This window comes from Topomyia yanbarensis, chromosome 3 (genome assembly GCF_030247195.1).
Source record: "Topomyia yanbarensis strain Yona2022 chromosome 3, ASM3024719v1, whole genome shotgun sequence".
In the NCBI taxonomy this organism is placed as follows: domain Eukaryota; kingdom Metazoa; phylum Arthropoda; class Insecta; order Diptera; family Culicidae; genus Topomyia; species Topomyia yanbarensis.
Window position 1 is genome coordinate 55,550,716 of NC_080672.1, and position 24,203 is coordinate 55,574,918.

At 41.0% G+C, this 24,203-nt stretch overlaps 3 protein-coding genes across 11 annotated transcripts in view; all 3 read left to right on the plus strand.

Moving 5' to 3' along the window:
* Positions 1-23,961, plus strand: part of LOC131693735 (zinc finger protein 728-like) — a 49,035-nt gene extending 25,074 nt beyond the window's left edge. Inside the window, exons 3-5 of one of the 9 annotated variants that reach the window (XR_009306309.1) lie at positions 9,809-9,910; positions 21,320-23,415; positions 23,470-23,960. Coding sequence is in view for 7 of the 9 variants with exons in the window: in XM_058981838.1 (XP_058837821.1) it covers positions 9,824-9,910; positions 21,320-23,287 (2,055 nt within the window). In the remaining 2 variants the exon portion in view is untranslated. Of the gene's footprint in view, positions 1-9,808; positions 9,911-13,859; positions 13,969-21,022; positions 21,208-21,319 lie in introns of those variants that run through there. The other 8 variants (XR_009306308.1, XM_058981839.1, XM_058981845.1 and 5 more) reach the window with 8 other exon arrangements.
* Positions 2,238-7,089, plus strand: LOC131686943 (uncharacterized). The gene is made up of 2 exons (XM_058970973.1): positions 2,238-6,975; positions 7,058-7,089. Exons 1-2 carry the CDS (start codon positions 2,238-2,240, stop codon positions 7,087-7,089), a joined length of 4,770 nt encoding a protein of 1,589 aa, XP_058826956.1.
* On the plus strand, positions 9,929-12,175 carry LOC131693739 (zinc finger protein 728-like). The gene has a single exon (XM_058981855.1). The coding sequence runs from the start codon at positions 10,295-10,297 to the stop codon at positions 11,525-11,527; it is 1,233 nt and encodes a 410-aa protein (XP_058837838.1). The 5' UTR covers positions 9,929-10,294; the 3' UTR covers positions 11,528-12,175.
* Positions 23,962-24,203: the final 242 nt, after the last annotated feature.

The following is a 24,203-nucleotide window of genomic DNA, read 5'->3' on the forward strand; positions in this document are numbered from 1 at the left end:
GCAGTCTCAGCTCCATTGAGGCCATCCGTGCGGCGAAGCCTGGAAAGCACTCATCGTATTTTCTGGGGAAAATACGGGAATATCTGAGTGCTTTATCTGAAAAATCTTACCAGATTACCTTGGTATGGGTCCCGTCACATTGTTCTTTTGCGGGCAATGAGAAGGCAGACTCTTTAGCCAAGGTGGGCGCATTAGAAGGCGACACTTACGAAAGATCAATTTGCTTCAATGAATTTTTCAGTATCTCTCGTCAGAGGACGCTCGAATGTTGGCAAACTTCATGGAGCATCTGGGACGGTGGCTACATTCCATTATCCCGAAGGTATCAACTCATTTTTGGTTTAAGCGCTTGGATATGAACCGGGGTTTTATTCGTACGACGTCCAGGTTCCTGTCCAACCATTACACGTTTGATGCGCATCTCCGTCGTATAGGGATTGCTGACAGTAATCATTGTTTGTGAGAACGACTATCACGACATCGAGCATGTTGTTTGGCTGTGCGCAGAGTACTGTGCTGCCAGGTCCCAACTAATAGATTCCCTTCGGGCCCGAGGTAGATCACCCTATGTGCCAGTCCGGGACGTCCTGGCAAGTCGTGACCACCCCTACGTTTGTCTTATCTGAATCCTTTTGAAAACTATTGATGTCCAAGTTTAATACATTTTCCCCTCTCATTCACAATAGAACCCCATCAACTTTACCATGTATCTACAATATGACATTGTTTCACGAGTCTACGATGCATACCCTTCTTTGATAACCGTCCATCCAGAGCATCATGACAGCATCGGAGTACCAATAATTATCCGAAATATCGACCCTCCCCTCGCCCCTGCGATTAGAAGCTGGAAACCACTACAACAAAGTGTGCATATCAGCCACAATGATTAACCAACCAACTTTCTACCTCTTCCCTTACTAAAATACGGCCTTTCCCTTCCCCCACTAACACCTGTAATATGCCTAAAAATTGAATAATCTGCCTCGTTGAGCTACTGCATTTGGGCCTAAATAAACATAGTTATATAAACCCACCTCTCCCCTAATACTATATATTTTTGGTTCAAGCAGGAGAAGATCCAGAATAAAATTTCCTAGTTGGTTGGAAATGAACACATTACGCGTAATACGCAATAACCGCATTCAATAAAAACCGGTAAAAATTTGGTTTGAAATGATTTTGAGTTTGAAACTAAATTAAAATTGCTTAACAAGTTGAAATTTTTTGGCGGGGTCTGTACCTCCCAGACTCTTTTCCTGGATTCGCCACTGATTTCAAGTGTTTCAGCGTCGACACATAGCATCTCAAGTTCGTGACTGTCGATCAATCGTATGTATGTGAATATTCAATATACATTTCCACCATTATATTGAACATAACTAGCCATGGAATGGTAGTTTGGACAAATGAGAAAGGTAAATTTGCACCACTAGGTGAATTAAAACAGTTTTTTAACAAGAGGAATAACTGTTCCATCCGTCACAGCATATACTGTTTCCCCTTTGCGCAACGATAATTGAGCGGTGTCGCACTGCACTGTTCGTGTATCAGCGTAGTTGTATTAATGTTGATGTATTATTAATGATGTGACTTATTTCCTTCCTTCTAGCATATAAATTTGCGCTGCAAAGCAGCAACAGTTTCAGTTCAGTTTCAACCACGAAGCAGCAGCAACCTAATAAAGGAGTAAAATTAGTGTCATCGAAACAAGGTTTTTCATTTAGTTTTTATACGTCACCAGTCAGCGTCATTCGTTTGAGCATCGCCGGAACGGTCCTCAAGTGGCCATTGCGATTGCTCTCAACCATACAGTCCACCCGGAAGGAAAAAGAACACCAGCTGAAGTCCGCGAAGAATCCAGAGAATTTCTTTGTAGTGACTCAGCCCTCCACGTTCCACTAACGTTCCTCCAGTCGGAACATCTTGGTCCTTCGAGCCGGATGAAGATCAAGCCGCCGGATCGAGCCATCAAGTAGCCGCTTCGACGCCAAACGAAATCGTAAGGATTAAATTTTTTCCACCTGTGTTGCTGCATTTCATTCGTTCGGTGTGAGCCAACGCAGAACGTGTTTAATCCTGTTCGATCGCGATCAGAGCGTCGCTCGCGCAAGAAGGAAAAACAAGCAACGCGCGTACGTGTTTAATCCTGTTCAATAGCCGTTGCGCGTGTGAGAAGGAAGCCAAAACGTGTCCGTGCATGTTCAAATTTGTTAGCCGCACGTGTTTTAAGAACAATGCCAGTCGGACACTCACCGCCCATACCTTTAGTGAATCCTGAAGATGAAAATGTGATTCCACCGTTACCATCACCCACACGAAGTGAAAGTGAATCTTTTCGTGGTTTTCAGGATTCGGAAATAGCAGCTGATGCCGCCACCACGAAGGAACTGACCGGACTTTTCCGACAGCGAAGCCAGGTACACCGCAAATTGGTGCGGTTACATTCGACTTTCCGAGACGTCCGGCATTTCGAATTAGCCCAGCTTAACGTTATGAGCAGCAAACTTGCCAATGCTTATGCCGAGTTTAACAGCATCCAAAACGACATAATGGCGCCCGTTCCGGATGAAAAAGTGGCAGAACAGGAAAGAGCCTGCGACGCTTTTGAAGATCTACATGATTACCTCTCCACGGCAATTGAAGGAATAATAATCCAGATGAAAAATGATGCTATTCTGCCACCGACCGCACCGCAAGTTGTAATTCAACAGCAACCATTGAAGGCACCGATTCCTACCTTCGATGGGATGTATGCAAATTGGCCAAAATTCAAAGCAGTTTTCCAGGACCTAATGGCCAACTCAGCAGACACCGATGCAATAAAATTGTACCACCTGGACAAGGCTCTTGTGGGTGCGGTGGCTGGAGTTTTGGATGAAAACATCATCAGCGCTGGTAACTATCAGCAAGCATGGGCTGTGCTGACAGAGCGATACGAAAATCAACGTGTCATCGTCGAGTCACACATAAGAGGATTGCTCCAACTCAAAAGGATGTCAGGTGAGTCGTATAAGGATTTGCGAGCCCTTTTAGATGAGTCTACACGTCACGTAGAAAGCCTCCGGTATTTGAATCAGCAGCTCATCGGCATTTCGGAGCACATGGTTGTTTACACCATTACGAATGCACTGGACAAAGCGACGCGCAAGGCTTGGGAATCAACTCTTAAACGAGGTGAATTGCCTAAGTATGAGTCGACCATCGCTCAAGATGCCTCAAGATGCCAAATTTTGGAAAACTGCGAGACTTCTACACCAGTTGCACCGACGCCAGTCCCCAAATCGAAGTTCGTCACAGTAGTACCGAAGGCACCAATCCAGAAGAGTTACGCTACTACGACGGTCAACACGAATCAGGCAGAAATGTGTGAGCTTTGTGGTGGTGCGCATTTCAACTACCAGTGTGCCACGTTGAAGAACTTGAATGCATCCCAGAAGAGTGAGAAGATTCGAGCAGCGGGTGCATGTTTCAACTGCCTGCGCAAAGGCCATCGATCGAACAGATGTCCATCCAACAACAGCTGCAGAAAGTGTCAGAAGCGTCATCACACTATACTCCACGATGATAGTGTCGAAGGGTGCAGCCAGGATGGACGTACGAAGGTACCCACCCAGCAGGTACCAGAATCGGCTAACGTTGCGACTCCAGTTCCTGTTTTGAATTCGAGCACTGCTCCTAAAGAAGATCCACCAGTTTCGACAGCCTGTTCATGCAACTATGGGCAGTCATCAAAGATAGTGCTGCTACTAACTGCAATAGTACACGCCATTGATCGACATAATCAGCCACATGAGTGCCGTGTGTTGCTCGACAGCGGTTCTCAGGTAAATTTCGTGTCCGAGAAAATGGCAGACATCCTTGGGATCCCTAAGAAACGAGCCAATGTTGCAATTACCGGCATAAACGCCTTGAAAACGCTTGCTCGAGACAAGGTTTTCGTGAAATTCTGTTCCCGTTATGAAGATTTCCATGCCAACATCGAATGTTTGGTTACACCAAAGGTGACGGGCACAATTCCATCTGTCAAGATTGACGTCATCGAATGGAACATCCCCCAAGGGATTCATTTAGCCGATCCTGAGTTCCATAAGCCTGAGAAGATCGACATGCTAGTCGGAGCTGAGCTGTTCGCATCCATTGCCCGTGTGGAAAAGTTGATGCACCAGTTCTGGAGTGTTGAAGAAGTTCCCGATGTTACGCCGCTGTCTGTAGAAGAGCAGTCATGTGAAACACATTTCCTTTCCACTCACAATCGCAATCCAAATGGACGATTTGTCGTTAGCCTACCTCTGAAGGAAAATGTTAACCAGATTGATGATTGTCGTGCCTTAGCTTTGAAGCGATTCCTGATACTTGAAAAACAGCTGCAGCGTGACGCCGAACTTCGATCCCAGTATGTTGATTTCATTCGCGAGTACGAGGCTCTTGGACATTGTCACGAAGTGAAGGAGTCCAATGATCAATCCAATCGGGCAATGTACTATATGCCACACCACGCCGTTCTTCGACCACATAGCTCCAGCACCAAGTGTCGTGTGGTGTTCGTCGCAAGCGCCAAGTCATCGTCACCAAAGCTATCGCTCAACGAAGTACTCAAGGTTGGTCCCATTGTTCAGAGGGATCTGTTTTCCATCATGCTGAGTTTCCGGAAGCATGCTGTTGTCTTTTCGGCGGACATAACAAAAATGTATCGGCAAATACTTGTGGCCCCGGAAGACACGTGCTACCAGAGAATATTTTGGAGAGAGCAGCCAACTCAACCGCTACGTGTTTTAGAATTGGATACTGTCACGTACGGCACAGCATCCGCTCCATATCAAGCCACCCGATGTTTGCTCCAGCTCGCTGAAGATGAGTCAGCAGACTTTCCCATTGGTGCTCGTATCGTAAAAGAGGATTGTTATATCGACGACGTGTTATCTGGTGCGGATACCATCGAGGAAGCCATTGAATGCCATCGCCAATTAAAGCAGATGCTCGCCCGAGGTTGTTTTCCCGTGCACAAATGGTGCTCCAACTCGGATGAGTTTATGCAGTGTATTCCAGTCGAAGAACGTGAAAAGCAGTTCACCTTGCAGGAATATGGTGCCAACGAAGCAATAAGGGTTCTTGGCTTACTGTGGGATCCAAATAACGATCAGCTTCTCATCGCTCATCAAAATCAACAATTGTCAACGCCGGCTCAACCAGCGACCAAACGGATCATATACTCCGAGATTGCAAGGTTTTTTGATCCATTGGGATTGTTCTCACCGGTGATCGTGGTCGCCAAGATTCTGATGCAGCAGCTATGGAAGACCAACGCAGGATGGGATGACATCCTGAATGAACAATTCCAACAACAATGGCGACTGTTGCAAGAATCTCTGCCTCATCTAAATTTTATTCAGGTGCCACGATGTGTGACTTTTCCGAATGCCGTGGCCTACGAACTTCATGGGTTTGCTGATGCTTCTGCCGTTGCGTATGGTGCCTGCATTTACGTGCGCAGTATTTCCGCCGATGGTTCGGCACAATTGAAACTACTCAGCAGCAAATCAAAGGTTGCACCACTGCATGAAGTAACCATCCCGAAGAAGGAATTGTGTGCTGCTCTACTGCTAACTCGCCTGCTGGAAAAGGTACTACAAGCCATACAGATGACGTTCCGAGAAATTGTTCTCTGGTCCGATAGCACAATCGTCCTGGCCTGGCTGAAGAAGCCTGCCGATCGTCTGCAAGTTTTTGTGCGAAATCGCGTGGCAGAGATCCAGAGAACCACCGGAAACTTCAAGTGGTGTTACGTTCGTTCGGGAAGCAATCCAGCTGACGTGGTATCGCGAGGTCAGTTACCGGAACAATTACTCAACAACGAACTATGGTGGAACGGCCCCGTGTTACTTAGATCAACCTACTACAAATTAGAAGATCCAGAAGAAGTTCCTGATCAGCTGCTTCCAGAGATGAAATTGGTCATCGCTACGCCAGCTGTGAAGGTCGAACTCTTTCCGTTTGTAACTAAATTCAGCAACTTTCGCAAGGTACAACGCATCATGGCATATGTTTTGAGGTTCGTCAACAATTGCCAGCAGAAGCATTTCCTCGATCGTATTCTCACTCCTTATTTGACCATCCGAGAATTGCAGCGCTCGACGGAGGTGCTCATCAAGATTTCCCAGCACGTTCAATTGGCACACGAATTTGAACGCCTTCAGTCCAATAAAAATTGCAAGCGAATCGGAAATCTTCGTCCATTCATCCGAGATGGCTTGCTCCGAGTCGGAGGCCGACTCATTCACTCCAAGTTGCCATATGCATCAAAGCATCCAATCATATTGCCCGACAAGGATCCCATCACGACGATGCTAATCAGGACGATGCACATCGAGCTGCTTCATCCGGGCCAATCAGCGCTCATCAACGCAATTCGACAGCGGTACTGGCCGCTCAAGGCTCGTTCTACTGTGAGGCAGATTACTCGCAAATGCGTAAAATGCTTTCGTGTGAGACCGGGAGCCACAACGCAGCTGATGGGGAATCTTCCGCAATCACGAATCGTGCCATCTCCACCATTCGCAGTGACTGGTGTGGACTACGCTGGTCCTTTGTTGGTAAAGCAAGGAACCTATCGTCCCAAACTCGTCAAGGCGTATGTAGCAGTGTATGTTTGCATGACCACCAAGGCCGTACACCTCGAAGCGGTTTCTGATCTGACGACGGATGCGTTCCTAGCATCACTCAGACGCTTCATCAGTCGTAGAGGATTGGTACAGCAGTTGCATTCTGATAATGCAACCAACTTTAAGGGAGCGAACCACGAGTTGAACCAGCTGTATCATCTTTTTCGAGATCAACAGATGTTCGATCAAGTTCAGCAGTTTTGCGCAGCACGTGAAATCGAGTGGCATTTCATCCCTCCTGACGCCCCTGAATTTGGCGGACTGTGGGAAGCGGCAGTGAAGTCGGCAAAAACTCACCTGAAGCGAGTCGTCGGTAATGCGCGGTTAACGTTTGAAGAATTGGCAACTATTCTCACGGAAATAGAAGCCGTGTTGAATTCTCGCCCTCTATTCAGTATCTCCACCGATCCAGCTGATCCACAAGTGATTACACCAGCACATTACCTGATAGGTCGTCCGCTCATCACACCAGCCGAGCCGTCTCTGGAAGACATCAAAGTCAACCGTTTGAGTCGATGGCAGCATTTGCAGCTCATGCGTGAGCACTTTTGGCGTGCTTGGAGACGGGATTATCTCAACACGTTGCAGCCACGGAAAAAGAATCTAAGAATGATGCCGAATCTACGCCCCGGAATAGTTGTTCTTCTCCACGACAAGACACAGCCACCTTTAAACTGGAAGCTGGGACATATCACCGCTGTCCACCCTGATGCTGAAGGCCTAGTTCGAGTAGTGGATATTTTTGTCGATGGTTCTACTTTCCGCCGTCCGGTCAACAAGCTTTCCGTTCTTCCCATCGAAGACAACTCCATCGCATCTCCATCCGACGACGAATCTGTTGTCACGTAGTTCCAACCGGCGGGAGTATGTTCCATCCGTCACAGCATATACTGTTTCCCCTTTGCGCAACGATAATTGAGCGGTGTCGCACTGCACTGTTCGTGTATCAGCGTAGTTGTATTAATGTTGATGTATTATTAATGATGTGACTTATTTCCTTCCTTCTAGCATATAAATTTGCGCTGCAAAGCAGCAACAGTTTCAGTTCAGTTTCAACCACGAAGCAGCAGCAACCTAATAAAGGAGTAAAATTAGTGTCATCGAAACAAGGTTTTTCATTTAGTTTTTATACGCCACCAGTCAGCGTCATTCGTTTGAGCATCGCCGGAACGGTCCTCAAGTGGCCATTGCGATTGCTCTCAACCATACAGTCCACCCGGAAGGAAAAAGAACCCCAGCTGAAGTCCGCGAAGAATCCAGAGAATTTCTTTGTAGTGACTCAGCCCTCCACGTTCCACTAACGTTCCTCCAGTCGGAACAATAACCTTTATCTCCTCGTTGCACTTTAGGCATTTATTGGACATTTTTTCAGCAGTCTCCTTGCTGTGATGAAAGTGGGAAAGATACAACCACAGCAACGGCGTGAGAGGTGAAACCGTAACAATGTTGCTATCAGGCCCGTGTGCAAGGGAAGGGATTTGGGGGTTCAAACCCATTCCATGTGCGTTTTGGATTACTTAAAAAAAATTACTTCCTGGTCAGGAAAAAAACTAGAAAACTCTAGAAACAAGTCGTTGAAGAAAGCAAGGAATAGCCCTTGCGATGGTGACTGGAAAGGGATTTAAGTCACATCGTCGGATAGGTTCACATCTTGATAAGTTTTGATATTAGGAACAGTTGTGAGTAGACCAGTTACATAGCAAAGGTCGGTTATCGAGTTAGCAACAGGAGAAAACGAACACGAACAAACAACACGAAGTCGGAGAAAATAGGGATATCGTGAACTGGAGAAATTTCTCTGTCGATGATCTCTCCGTCGCATTAGCTATCAGCTGAATGGCTCACGAAAATGGCCATCGGGAGAAATACCGCTGCCGAGGAACTCTCAGCAACAGCTAGCAAATAAACGCACCAAGAAGAATGAGAAAATCTACGAAGGTGGTTGTAAAGAGATGTAAATCATTATAGCAGGTCAGTTATATCGCGAAGGTTGGACAGCAAGCAAGAAAAAGCAGCAATGGAAAAAAGATGAAAGATTAACACAAAATATGAAAAGCCAGAGCACAGTCAATCCTGAAGTAATATGATGATTGCGAGAAACAAGAAATTAGATTTATTCGGTAGGTCACTGCATGAGCCTGCAGGCAGCAGTGTCTGTTGAAAATTCCTTCTATACAACGAACATTGACCCAATTGGTTGAGACAAACCGAATGTTACACAAGATTTGCCTCCGCGCCTCTGCAAAATCAAAACTTGATGGTTTCTATACCTTTCTTTTATAGGAAACGTAAAAACATCAAAACCACCCCTTTGAGAATTTTCTGCGCACGGGCCTGGTTTCAATTATAACGGATCCAAAGAACTGCTCATATTTGAAAGAAGGAATCAATCTTTATGCTCGAGTAAATCGGGCAAAACGACTAAACTAGGTAGTTGGAAAAACTTTAGCTTCACCGTATAACTCTATATACTAATATTTCAAAATCTGCCAACAAGTGAAACCCATAACACTGTTTTATTCGATTCCAGGAACGGGGGTTTCAATTTTTTGCAATTCAAAGCAATATGAGTGCTTTTCCCATCTTACTAAAAATTCCTGGGGAATGGTTATCACTCTTATTCTTGTTTACGACGAATGTGAGATTCGTTCGAATGTGGTTTGTATTCCCGTTTACGACAGCAGATGGGCTTACTATTCGTTCGAATCGCTTTCGAATAAATCTCGCATTCGTCGTAGACAAGAATAAGGGTGGTCTGAGGAATTAATTTCTGTGTATTGGTCCATTCTGGGCTCGGTCAGAATGTTAAGGTTAGTTGAAGCGTGTCGTGGTGGTATAGTATATCTCTAAACCTTAACATGTCGATTCAATTTGTATCTCGAAGCGGGGTAATATTCTACATGAACACAATTGTTGGGAACAAAAAGGATTAGATGTTGGAGCTATTTAAGTAACATTCTAAGTATTTTATTTGACATTACATCAATAAAGTTCAACAACGTACAGCTTTAATGATCCAATTGTGTGGGCAAAACTGAGTCACAGTTTGACGATTCGAATAATTCTTAAATACTGAAAATATAAAAACAAACAAAAACAGTTAGGCTGAAGGCAGAGAATTTATTGAACTTTGTATAACATTTTAGGTGCCCAGTTACAGCATGATCATGGAACAACAAAATACAACATCTAATGAGGAGAACAAACTAGAAGAACCCGGCGATACCAAAACCTCTATCCCGTTAAAGGTAGAAGAAATCGAAATAATAGATACACTACCTGAAGTAGAGTTCATACAGTCGATATCCGATGCCGTTAGCCACCGATGCGCGCTTTGTGACAAAGAATTCACATCTATCTTTCAGCTTAAGCATCATCAATGGAACCATCCTTACATATGTGATTTGTGCGGAAGAGAATTCCGTGAGTTCGCTCTTATCAGAGATCATATGCAATATCACAGGTAAAAATCTCTCAAATGTGACGTTTGTGAGAAAGCATTTCCCACACTTAATCGACTCAATCAACACAAGAAAATTCACATTGGTAAACCATACCGTAGCAACCCAACACCTTACCTATGTGATTTGTGTGGAAGAAGATATCGCAAGCTGAGTCAGATCAGAGTCCACATGAAATATCACAAGGAAAAACCTCACAAATGTGACGTGTGTGAGAAAGCATTTTTCACAGCAGGCCAACTCAAAAACCACGAGCAACTTTATTCGAGTGATATACCATACAAATGTAAATTATGTGAAAAGTCATTTCACATGCGCAGTCAGCTAAAAAGGCACACGTCTATTCACTTGAGCGAAAAATATTTCAATTGTAATGTGTGTCGAAAAGTATTTGCTATGTCCTGGAACTTCGCGATCCACAATGGAATAGACATGAACACGAACGAACTTTCTGCGTGTAGCAAACACGAATCTCTTCACATAGTTAGTACAGTATGTACTATATGTGGAAAGGAATATCGCACGCTTAAAGAGCTTAAAGTACATAAGACAGTTCACAATATAGCATCTCACAAATGTGACGTATGTGAGAAAGCATTTAGAACAATTGGTAAACTCAATGCACATAAGAAAATTCACTCGGATGAAAAACCATATGTATGTGAATCGTGTGGAAAGGGATTCAGCACGAAAAGCTATCTCACAGCTCACATGCTTGTTCACTCCAATGAAAAACCTTTCAAGTGCGAAGTGTGTGGAAAATGCTATCGTCAACGCTATCACCTCAAATCACACGAGCTTGTGCACACGGATCCTACTAAGTACAAATGTGAAGAGTGTGGTAAAGAATTTAAATTTTTGCAAACTTTAAAACTCCACTGGACTATTCACACAAACGAAAAACCGCACAAATGTGAAGTGTGCGGAAAAGGATTCAGTCGCAATGAAACCTTCCAAAATCATATGTACATCCACACCAATCAAAAACCGCACAAATGTGAAGTGTGTGGTAAAGCCTTTCGCCTCAAAAGTGTCCTTCAAAATCATATGCATTTGCACACATATCAAGAACCGCACACATGTGAAGTGTGTGGAAAGGATTTTCGTGTAGGGAAATACCTCAAAGTGCATATGTTTACTCACGCTAGCGAAAAACCGCACGAATGTGAAGTGTGTGGAAAAATATTTCGTAAAAAGAGAACCCTCCAAGCCCATATGTATGGTCACACAAACGAAAGAACGTACAAATGTGAAGTGTGTGAAAAAATATTTCGCGGGAAAGGTATTCTCAAATTACATATGACTGTTCACTCAAACGAAAAGCCGCACAAATGTGAAGTGTGTGGAAAAGAATTTGCTTATAGCTCTTCCCTCAGCCGTCACAAATCAGTTCACTCGAAGTAAAGTAAATGTCACATGTGTTAATCGAACTATGCAGCTGAAGATATTTATTAATGGTCGTGTGCTACAATAGAAATGTCAAAAAATTACGCAGGTAATCTGTCGAAGCGAGCAAAATCTCCCGTGAAAGGGTTTTGTTATCCAAAGCTTTTTTGAGACGCTGCATATGGTTTAATTTATAAATTTAAGGTAGCTATTTAAAATCATTGTCCAAGACAAAATTCAACTCGTTTCATGATGTTGCAATGGTTTAGGAAGCTCGTGCTCAATAAAATAACAAAATTACAAGCACCCGTAACGCATAAAGAGTTGCACAATTTATGATTATGTTGTTCTTGCCATTCCACTTAACGTTCGTTGGTCTGATGAAATCCGTATACGTCAGTCTACGCCATCCGTGCAGTTGTACTGTTAAAGTGTTGACAGCGTTGTTAAAGTCTTTGCAGATTTTGCTATTCGACCGTCGTAGTGTATGCAACAGTCGTTTGTGTTCAGTTTTTTCGCGTTGACTAGCAGCCCAGTCAAAAAGATGGGTGGGTAATGTCTAGGACATAACCGGAGTGTCGTGACTACTCGTTTGACTTGTAATTCAAATCGAATGATACTCAATGAAATATGTGGGAATGTTTCAAGTTATCCTTCATAATAATTATGGTGGTTCTTATGCACTCTTTGATGACGGGTCGTCGCGTACCCTGATCATGGGTTAGCATTCTTGACAGTTATCCCAGTAAAAGGATACGGATATAGATGGAAGGGTGGTCGTGATAATTTAATTTTATAAAATAATTTTTTATTTGTTATTTAGCGCACAAAGAAGTGAAAAAAAAATCGATTGCATCCCTAATAAACATCGTATGATTTAAGAGCTTAACGACCTCTTTAGGGTATCATCCAACAATATGTGGAATCATTTGACACTATGGGTTAAGGTTCGTGTATAGTATTTTTTATTAGGGATAACTTTAACGTCTGCTGCATCAGAAAAATCAAAGACAGCATATAGCTTTAGACTGAGAAACACTTTAGAAGTATCTATTACCGGTTTCTTATGGCTATTATTAGATTGATCCAAGAAAAATATGTAAATTATACATATTTCGGTACGTGTTTTTCCAGCGATATTTTAACTACAGACTAACAGACATAACACTATGAGGGAATTCGCACACAAAACATCGATCCGGCAATTTTCCCAGAACACTAGCTCCACCTTTTATTCACAGTCCCATTTGCTGATGGGTTACCCCTTAGGTTTGGGAACAATTTTTCACTAGTGGTCTACTGCCCATAACAGCATAAGAGTCCCATGTTGAAAAACAGCAAGCCGAGAAAAACGCTGTTCAAGATTGTCCCATCCATTGAGCCAAATGGATGGGACAACCATGTTTTGGTATTTTTTTGATATTTTCTGAACAAACCCGGTAATCTTATTTGTACAGTGTGTTTCAGTGGTGATACAGAATACAATGCAACGGATAACTCATTTTCGACAAAAATCCACATGGGACTCTTATGCGTTTATGGGCAGTCCCAACTACAAATATATTTAAAATGACCGTTAAAGCGGGCGAAGCATCGTTTTCGAGTGTTATGTCTGCTAGTCTGTGTTTTAACCTCCACGCCCTTCTCTCAGTCGAGACATTCATATGCAGCTACCGTAAACCGACTTTGATCATCGGGAAGACTTTGATCACTCGATACTTTTTTCGTAGATCGCTTATTAAACCAAAATAGTCTACAGAATCATTTTAATTTGCAATGATTTTTACTCTAAACTTATAAAATACTGATTTGTTATACTTTTTAGTATATTGTTCGGTTTTTGGGTATAAAAACTACAAATTTGAATTACCTGATTTTTACGAAGCTTCGTAAGGTGTATATTTTTTATAAAACAAATAAATCTCAGATTTGAGCAAGAGTAATGAATTACAAGCGAGGTTTTATGTTCCTTTAGATTGGGATATGCTAAATTTAATTTTAAGAGATTGCTTTGAATACATTTTTTTATGAAACTAGTTGGCAATTATTCCAAATTATTTTAAGCTAAAATTCGCAATATTTTTTTATTGTTCAATATTTCAACGTGTTAAAATGGATGAAACTTTTTGAACATTGATAAAACACTGAAACAAAACAATTTTGGCAGTTTTAAAGGTTTTCAGAATCTTTTATTCTAGTTGGACACAAATTATACGAATTTTGGTTACTCGAATTTTACAGTGCATTGAAATACTTTGTATAATACTAATTAACATCTATTTAACAGTGAGTATCTTTCCAGAATTAGTTTAAACAAACATTTGAATAAAAAACATTGACATCAATAACTTAATGTGGGTGAACATGCAGGTTATCAAAGTCACCTCGGAACACGAAAACGGACTTCAACTTGAAATTATTTTTGACTGTAAGCTGTAGCTGTAAACGGACAATTTAAGGTAAAACCATCCAATCTTGTTCTCCATACATCAGTACATGGTTTAAAAATATTAAACTTGAAAAAAATGTGTTGCGTCTAAAAATATGTAATGATTACTTCGAAAAGTGATCAATGTCACCCCGGTTTACGGTATCTCTCGCTGCATGAAACATAGCCTTTCTCATTCCGACTAATGTGTGCGCGTATGGTGTAAATCAAATGCGATTATCGTTGGGCGTGAGCAGTTACCTGATTTTTCTTTGACAGCCCTATAGGAGTGGAACGAACGGTATAACGAAAGCAAGTCAATTTATTCTGAGATCACTCACACCACTCATGTAAGATTCATGTTACGACAAAGTGTTATCTTAGCCACACCTGTATATACTACATTGCTCGACAAACATATGATTACGGCCTAAAATCCAACTGTCAAAATCCACTTTGAATGGAAATTCCGGACAAACCGTTACACGCCAATGACAGATGTTGATAATAAACGAAAGCGAAAAGTTTTCTCTTTCATAAACTGTTGTGAACTATGCTCGACTAGTAACGGTTTGTCTGGAATTTCCATTCAAAGTGGATTTTGACAGTTAGCTTTTAGGCCGTAATCATACACTCAAAAAAAAGTAAACGTTATGCCTATTGATTTTACACATAGATTTTTGCAATTAACGGAGGCATATAGACACTATTTGCTGGTACATAAACCTTATGTGTGTATTTACAAGAAATATTAATCTTACATTCACATTTCATAACTATTAGGCACATAAAACCCCATTCTATAACAATATGCACATATAACTTATGTGTGTGCATACATAGTTTATACAGTTGACACATAGAAGGTATGTGTGCGGGTGATAACAATAGCATTTCTTCTCCATATGAATTTTAAGCGGTTTGAAGCAAATAGAATTAACGTTTGCATTTTTTTCAGTGTATGTTTGTCGAGATTGGTTGTAAATGAGCTGTCAGAAATCTGAATATTTCACGCGTGTTTTTTGAAAAGGGCCAATAAGCATACTGTCAAAATTTACTTTGAGAGGAAATTCTGGCCAAACCATCAATCGCCGATTATTAGTGACAGCAGTAAACGAAAGAGAAAACTTTTCTCTTTTATAAAATGCCAACGTCCACTCTTGGCGAGCTACGGTTTGTCCAGCATATTCTCTCAAAGTGAAATTTGACAGTATGCTTATTGGCCGTTTACAAAAAACACGCGAGATTTGAAAGTTGGATTTTTGATGCACTTCGTTATCACACTTTTTTCACGGTTGCCAAATGAAATGATATGAAATCGACAAAAAATTAACTTTTTCCATCAAATTTTTGGAAAAACCGGGATACTGGCAGCCATGCTAACCTTCCAGTTACTAAAAGTAAGAAGAAGTTGGTTTTTGACTCTTTTCTATGTCAATAATTTATCAGGTCGAAGGAGTTGCACTTTTGATCACACTTTTGATTCATCACACTTTCATGTCCCTGCCCTTTTGCTCAGTAAGGGGAATGGGCACGTTGTGCCAGGTTGGTCGAGGCACAATTCGATTGTAAGTCAGTGAATGCTTGACGCGCAAAAGTGCCTGAGCCGATGGCAATCACTGGATCAATCGAAGACTTTGAAATAGAAACATGTACCTCATTAAAAGCAGTTTAGTATACATTGTCATAATTTGCCAACTGCTTCGGGTCAATAAACTATAATATAATATAATTAAAAATATTTAATATTCAAGTGTGTATGTATCACAAAATATGACTAACCATGTTCCTGTTTCATGTCCGTTGAACCATACTGAGTGGCCAAAATAACTTTATTTATCCATAACACTCACCTTTTTCCTTTCTCTATCGTTTTAGCTTTTTTTTCTTTGGAGAAGCGGACAAGTAATCGGATAAGGATTTATTAAGGCTTAATGAAGGCTCAAAGATGTTCAAAAACTCATGCATGGGATTATTTTGAGTGAACAAAAAGATGATGGTACTCAGTATATATCGCTGATCGAAGACCCGCAACACCTCAAGCAATATACGATCCCACAAAGCTGAGAAATAAAATATGTACTGCTAGTGTCGCACAATTCAGCGCCCCCATCGGAAGGCTAAAAGAATCCACATTAACATTCCCATAAATAAGATCGCCATTAAAGATATCTTCGTCTAATCTATCTTTCATGTACGAGCGGAATAACCTATGAAATCGTGGACACATAAGAAACTCACTAACAGAACGGAAAAAGGACTAACAAAGAAGAAAGAAATAACAAAGGGAAGCACCAACTGACCCAGGACAGGCGGAGAACGCCGACATAACTGGGGATTAAGGTAACATCAAATGTCCTAATCCACTCGTACTTTACAGAGAAAGAAGGTGAAATCTAAAATGGAATCTATACTCTCAAAAGAACAAGGTAAATTATGAAAACGGAAAGGTAAGAATGCATAACCAATGATAATAATAATAATGTTATCAAATAGTACAAAATGATATTTTTCATATTGAAAAAGGTGTTTAAATGGCGCCCTTGCGCTAATCCGTCCTAGTTTGAAATTTGGGTTGAGGGGGGCACACATTTTTGGCCTAGGGCAGAAATGCCGATTAGACCGGATCTACACCAAAAATGTACTATAAGGAAACTATATAAGGAAACTTTTGATTCATCACACTTTCATCATTGCTTTCATACTGTGCAGTTCGATTTGGTGGGAACTGTGCAATATTAGGCAATTCATGAGACATTTCTGATCAGCTGATTGTTTCTTTTGACGTAACATCAAGCGAATCGGGCTAACGAAGTATGGTCGTCGGACGGGTTTTTTCTGTTCGCAGGAGCAAACTTGTTGACAAAACCCCTCGCTGCATTGTCAAACAAACCTCATGGTGGATTTCCTAATTCTGCAGAATAAATCAAGAGCGATTTTTTTGTTACATCATATCTAACAGAAACGTCAAACGGAGAAAATCGCGTGCAAAAATTTTCTTGCAACTTTCAAATTTATTTCACAATAAAAGCACACAGAAGGCTATTAATTCTACTATCACCTCTGCATTTACTCATTGCAGGATCGTATAGGCATATTACATGTTTTTCGCGAAGATAATAGGGAGATAATTGATAACTATTATTTTATTATATTTTGCCGATCACTTTTGCTATTATGCTCTTTTACATATGTGGTCTTGGCAACACCGTTTGTAGATGGCACATTTTACTGTGATGTTTAGAGAGACGGGCTTGTAGTTGTGATATATTTCATGTGCTGTATTGCAACCGAGAGTGTAGATATGAGGTTTGGCGTTGGAAAATCATGCTAACTACAGTCGACTTGGAGAAACATCACAACGCAAAACATCACATCTACGAAATATTGGCAAAGCTTTGGTATACTATACGCTCATTAAGAACAACTCAAAAGTGAGTAGCCAGCCACTCAATTTCATAAAAAGTGCACATAGTCAAAAGATGAGTTTTTGTTGTTTACTTAGTTTTGAGTTCGGGATGAAGATGCCAAATTTGAGTACTTTTTACTCAAAGGTCAAATGCGGGAAATTACCATTCCGTATGTCTAATAATACTAACAGAAAACTTCACTAACCTGAATCCTTTGGCGTTATGGCTATGTCCAAAATCTATTTCGATATCTTTTCTCCACCTTCTTTCGTTCTGAACCGAACCTCGTAGTAACGGCAGGAGCTACAAAAAAAAATATGAAAGAATATCATTTCAATACATCAACTAAGCTTATAGAAACTTTTCTTTCAGTTTTTTTTTATCCCTTTATGGGCAGCTAGGGCCGAGGGTGGTGGCTAGCGGGTTTCATACACCCTTGACCTGACGGACAAAGCTATGGTGCCTTGAACACAGGCAACGCAGATCCAAGGCCATCATTGAAATGATAAGTTTTGCGTTTGAGATGTACTTCCCCCGGTTGCCAGACGAATACCTGTAATTATTACTTGTTGCTTTGTATGTATGAATCTAATGTTCAGTCCTGGGTGGTGTATGCGTGGAAGGTGTGATTTTTAGCGTTCGAGTCCAGGAGTGCATATCTGTCTGGGTTAGCGTGGGCGTTTACTAATTGTGTAATAGTGTGATCGCTAAAGGCTCGAGCATTTGAATACCAGCGTGTCTCCAACTTTGAGTGCATAAATCCGATTTTAGATCCGTGTTGCCATTCGCACATTCACGTGTATTCTCGAACGATCGCGCGCGGACCGTGAATCTAATAATTAATATTCAGTGTATGGTAGAGCAACGTGTTGCCTAGTGAATATGAGCATCATTCCCGATCGGTCCAACTGAAGGCTAGGCTGATCGAGATTAGAGAAATCTGAACGTAGCCAGTCTATGATCGCGCGAGTGGTGGGTTAATGCGATTGTAAAGTTATAGGTGCTGAAATGTTCACTTAAGTAAAGGGGTGTTGGAGAAATTGCGAGCGTAGGTGTGTGTGGATGATTGAAATTGTAATGTAAGTTCGCGTTTTTGACCAGGTTTGTGTTATCGCGAAAGTTAGGGGCGTTTGCACGTTTTGGATGTGAGTGTATATGGGAGAATATGCAATTGACTGTGCTAATGAGTATCAGTATGAACCCAACTCAAGATACAGTAATGAAAGGAAAAATAACATGCCGAATGTTTCTTTTTTTAGATCACTAACCGTGCATTGAAGAATGCTTAAAAACTCTGAACTAGGCCCCGTCGAGTCCAGTCTGTCCGTCTCGTCCTGTCGTGTCTGGGGTTTCCAGGTTACATGCATTCACCAGATGAGACTAGCTTATGTCAGCTTACTTGTGCACTGGTTTCGTAAAATCGAGGCGATCATCGAAATGATAGATCCTACGAGTGAATGCACTTGGCCTAGTCACCTGTCAAGCATTTGTGTATTTGTGTATGTTGAGAAATGTGTGGAGCCTGTAAATAATATTTTAATGCGAATAATAATTTATACGTCAAAGTAAGAAATGTGTTATATACTACTTGCAGTTTGTTGATCGTTTCTACTTATCTGATTCCATCGAGTATGAGAATACATCTCCATTGTTCTAAAACCTGGCGACGTCTGATGGCAGAGAAGAATCATTGTTGGCAGCAATGTTGCTCTTCTTGGATGTATGAGCTCGAAAAGGTCATCACAAGAATATAACGCATGAGACCGAAAATAAATAAAAAAATAAAGAGAAGAGTTAGTATTGTTATTGAGTATTAATAATATGCCGATTTTTTTCGAGAGTTGTCCCACTGGAACTGTAGAGCTAATTGATTTAATTAAGGCATGGACCTAGACTTCTGGAATCGAGGATAGAGACTTCCGGACGCGAACGACCCATGAATGCGCAAGTTCGGGGGACTGTAGGTTCACGCTTGAGACTGCGTTTGAGTGATTACAAGTGCCGAGACGTTCATATTATCACCGGGATGTTATAATGTCTGGAAGAGCGCGAGTATAGGTTTCGTGGATGGTCGCGAAGGGCTCAAGCATTTTTATATTTGTTTGTCGCGTGTATGTGACTTTGTGTGTATGCATTCGATTTTTATGTAGTTTAGTGGATATGAGCATTATATTTTTGATTGGTCCACCTGAAGGCATTGGACTTATGCTACTAGGGCCGAGAATAGGTGATTCCGGACGAAACCGATTCATGATCGCGCGAACGCGGGCATTTGGAGGTTCACTCTCGAGACCGGGATTGTTAATTTATAAGTGCTAAACCATTCACTTAGTCACCAGGGTGTTATGTTTTTACGAGATCGTGGGTGTGGTCGTACGTGGATGATCGCGAAGGACTGGAGCGTTTGTACGTGGAGGTTTTTGTCGCGTGTGCTAGTATGTAACTTCGTGTGGACACATTATTTTTATAAACGTGTGGCCATTCGCATGTTCGCGTATTCTTCAACGATCGCACGTGGACGTCTTGTCTAGTTTTTATTTCTATTGGTCCAACTAAAGGCATGAATTTGGACTGCTATGATCAAGGCCGGAGATTTCCGGACGTGACCGATTCATGATTGCGCGAGCTTAGGTTCTTAGGTTCCAACGTTCACCTAATCAATCGGGGTATTTAAATATTGGCGAGATCGCGGGCGTTCGTATTTGTGACCAGGTTTGTGTTATCGCATAGGCCACGTTTGTACGTTTGGAATGAGGTGCCTGCAGAGAGAATTGGGCCCTAAACCCACATTGTATATTATTTGACCATGGCAGTGGATAATAAAGGTCGCCAAGTTAAGTACTAAAATTGATCACAATGTAGCTTAACTAAAAAGAAAATAATCGTATCCCAAGTTTATGTGATATAATCACTGTAATACTGCTTTGGTGGAAAAGCCCCCGGACCACATCAAGGTACAGTATCATGCCGAGGGAGAAACTTTTCTTTCAGTTTCTGAATGTTTTCTCGCCGTTTCTCTGTACTGCTAGGTCCTTTTTAATTTTTGGTTATCGTCCCGTTCATGCACCTATACAAAGTTTTTTTTACCCAACAGCTTAAAAATTTAATGACTACACATGAGTTGAGTTACTTCTACTCAAATCGAAACTAATGTTTTGACATATTGCTTCTGCTTTTGAAATTGAGTACAAGCAATTCAAATTTTGAGTAGTTTTGAATGAGCGTGTATATGTGACATTTTGACTTAAGATAAAATTAACATATAAAGAGTAGAGTTCCTATATATAGAGTTAGGCGGACACAAAAGCCGGAAAACTGGCAGCTCTTATTCCAGGTAGAAAACACTAGCAACCCATGCAAATGTTCAAGCTCTAGCTTAATGATTTCATTGTCGTCGTGAGTACGAACTTTACATGTACGAATAGAAAACCAATTCGAAGATCTGATGATATGATTTCATACTTGTGCGAATATCTCTTTGTGTTACAAAAAAAATCTTGATCTCGTTTCTCTACACTCGATAACACAAGAAAAGAGTAAAATAATTATGACCATAATTACAATACCTTTCCATATACATCCAAAGAAAACATGTTATGTGACGTCATGCTCGATTGGCTCCGCCATTTGACGCGTTCAATTGGCTCCGCTCAGTGTCTCCGCCTAACTATGAATATAGTAACTATAATAAAGAGTTATCATTTTTCTCTATTATTTGTGGACGATAAAGAGTCAATGCTTAGCTTTTATTTGGCATAATAAACTCAGTTTGTTTACGTTTGTTAGATATTACGTTTTGAATAAACGGTATAGAAATAAGAAAAGAGCCCAACGGCATTACCGGCTTTAGATAGAAAATTGTGAGGGTTTAATTAAGTCACTAGTTGACGATTAGAATAGGCCTTAAATATTTTATTCAAACACGACTATCGTAAAGCAAGAAAACTTACTAAATTTTGTTACACATTGTAGGTGTCCAGCTACAACATGACTATGGAGAAACAAAATCCAAAATCTGATGAGGAGATCAAACTGGAAGAACCAATCGAATTCAACACCTCTACCCCGTTAAAGGTAGAAGAAATAGAAATCAAACTGGAAGAACCCGTCGAATTCAACACCTCTATCCCGTTAAAGGTAGAAGAAATAGAAATCAATACACTGACTGAACAAGAGTCCGGACAGTCGATATCAGATGTCACTTGTTACATCTGTGAGAGTTGCGGCAGAGAATTCCCATCTATCTTCCTGCTTAACCAGCATCGATTGAATCATCCGTACATATGTGATTTTTGCGGAAGAGAATATCGATCGTTCGAACTTATCAGAGATCATATGAAATATCACAGGCAAAGATCTAAAAAATGTGACGCATGTGGGAAGGCATTTCCCACAATTGGTCAGCTCAATAAACATAAGAAAATTCACATTGCTACTAAACCTTACAATAGCTTCCCAGGTCCTTACATATGTGATTTGTGCGGAAAAAGATATCGCAAGCTGAATCAGATCAGAGTCCACATGCAATCTCACAAGGAAAAATCGCAAAAATGTGACGTGTGTGGGAAGGCATTTGTCGCGGTCAGTCATCTATTGATACATAAGAAATTTCACTCGAATGATAGACCACACATATGTAACGTGTGTGGAAAGGCATTTTATATACGCAGTACGCTGAATAGGCATACGGTTACTCACTCGAGTGAGAAACAAATGAAATGTAAAGTTTGTGACAAACTATTCGCTACGTCCTGGAATTTCGCGATCCAGAATGGTATAGACATGAACACGAATGAATTTTCTGACTGTAGCAAACATGGGACCCTTCGCCTCATTAGTACAGAATGTGATATATGTGGAAAAGAATATCGTAAGCTCAAAGATCTAAACGTACATAAGAAAAGCCACAATGTAAGATCGCACAAATGCGACGTGTGTGAGAAAGCATTCACCAGCATCGGACCGCTCAATCAACATAAGAAAATTCACTCGAATGAAAAATTATATGTATGTGAATTGTGTGGAAAGAGATTTCGCATCCAGAGGTTGCTCACAGCTCATACGCTTATTCATACCAACGAGAAACCATTCAAGTGTGAAGTGTGTGAAAAGTCCTTTTATATGCAGTATCAACTCAAATCCCATAAGCGTGTGCACACAGAGCAACTGAAGTACGAATGTGAAGTGTGTGGTAAGAACTTTGCGTTTTCACATGGCTTGGAAAACCACTGGACTATTCACACAGACGAAAAGCCGTACGCATGTGAAATATGTGGAAAAAAGTTTCGCCTCAAAACTTCCCTAAAGAATCACATGTATACTCACTCAAAAGAAAAACCGCACAAATGTGACGTGTGTGGAAAAGGATTTGGCCTCAAAAATGACCTCAAAATTCATATGTATATTCACACAAATCAAAAACCGTTCAAATGTGAAGTTTGTGGCGCAGAATTTCGCCTGAAAATTGTCCTGAAAAGACATATGAATGTTCACGCATATCCAAACCCGCACAAAAACGAAGTATGCGGAAAAGAATTTCGCGAAAATCAGGTTCTGCAAACCCATATTAGAAATGGTCATACGAACAAAACACCGCCCAAATGTGATGTATGTGGAAAAGAATTTCGCGACAATAGTGCCCTCAAAAGGCACACCATTGTTCACACGAAGGAAAAACCGTACAAATGTGACGTTTGTGGGAAAAAGTTTCGTGATAAGTACTTCCTCAAAACCCATCTGTATATTCACACAAATGATGAACCGCACCATTGTGAAGTATGTGGTAAAAAATTTTGTCGCGGGTATCTCCTCAAATCCCATATGTATGTTCACACAAACGAGAAACCGTTCAAATGTCATGTGTGTGGAAAAGAATATCGCGTAAAAAGGAGTCTCAAGAAACACAGTTGTTCTAACAATCGAAAAGAGGAACAAATGTGAAGCTGGTGGAAGAGAATGTTATGAAAAGTACTTGAAAGCCAGTCTACATATTCACACGAATGAAGAACCTCGCAAATCTGAAGTGGGTTTAAAATAAATGCAAAAATTGTGAGGAATAAAGCCTAGACGTATGAGGCATACCGTAAAGAGTCCAACCATAGAATAAATTTAATTTATTTTAGGCTTGGTGAATACCGGCTTTCCATGTCTCATCAGTGTTTGTATTTGTTATCTGATCACAAGGCCATCTGCGATTAATTGTTCTACGTATACAACTATGAAGCGAATGAGTAAATGGACGAAGACAACATTTGGGATAAATTTTTACGTTTCATAACGCAGAAGCTATCATCAACTTATCTCCACCAGTGTTCTGGTGGTTTTTTCGTTGAAACATTCCTCCAGATTTGCCATGAATAATTCACATAGAAATGAAGAGAGCGGTCTGCCCATTGCAGCGCCTTTAGTTTGTTTATAGAAGACCCCAAAATGAGAAAAAAAATTTCTTCCATGCAAAGGCGTGTGTTTCCTAAAGCTCTTTCTTTGCTTTTCCACGGATTATTACCGTTTTGCTAGTCACCAATCGTCTAGAAGGGTATTTTTTCTTGGGGGAATTAGGCGGCAGCTTTTTGTAATCTTTTTAATAAAATGCTATTTAATAGAGTAAGAAAAAAAGCCTGTTTTAATCCACCCAGTGGTACAATTGTGCCTTTCTCATTTGTCCAAACTATGATTCTCTGGCCGGTTATGTTCAATATATTGGTGTAAATGTAAATTACTTATCCGTGGGATTTGCACATACATACAATGGGTCGACTGTCACGAACTTAAGATGTTGACGCTGAAACAGAGCTGAAACGCTTGAATTCAGTGTTGGATCCAGGAGGAGGCCCCCGGGGGGTTTCAACTTGTTAAG

Bases quoted from the DNA above. Each gene is read 5' to 3' on its own strand.
- LOC131686943 (XM_058970973.1), top strand. From the start codon at position 2,238: ATGCCAGTCGGACACTCACCGCCCATACCTTTAGTGAATCCTGAAGAT. The intron at 6,976-7,057 runs GTAATGCGCGGT...CCCTCTATTCAG, and splicing joins TCACCTGAAGCGAGTCGTCG to TATCTCCACCGATCCAGCTG.
- LOC131693739 (XM_058981855.1), top strand. From the start codon at position 10,295: ATGAAATATCACAAGGAAAAACCTCACAAATGTGACGTGTGTGAGAAA.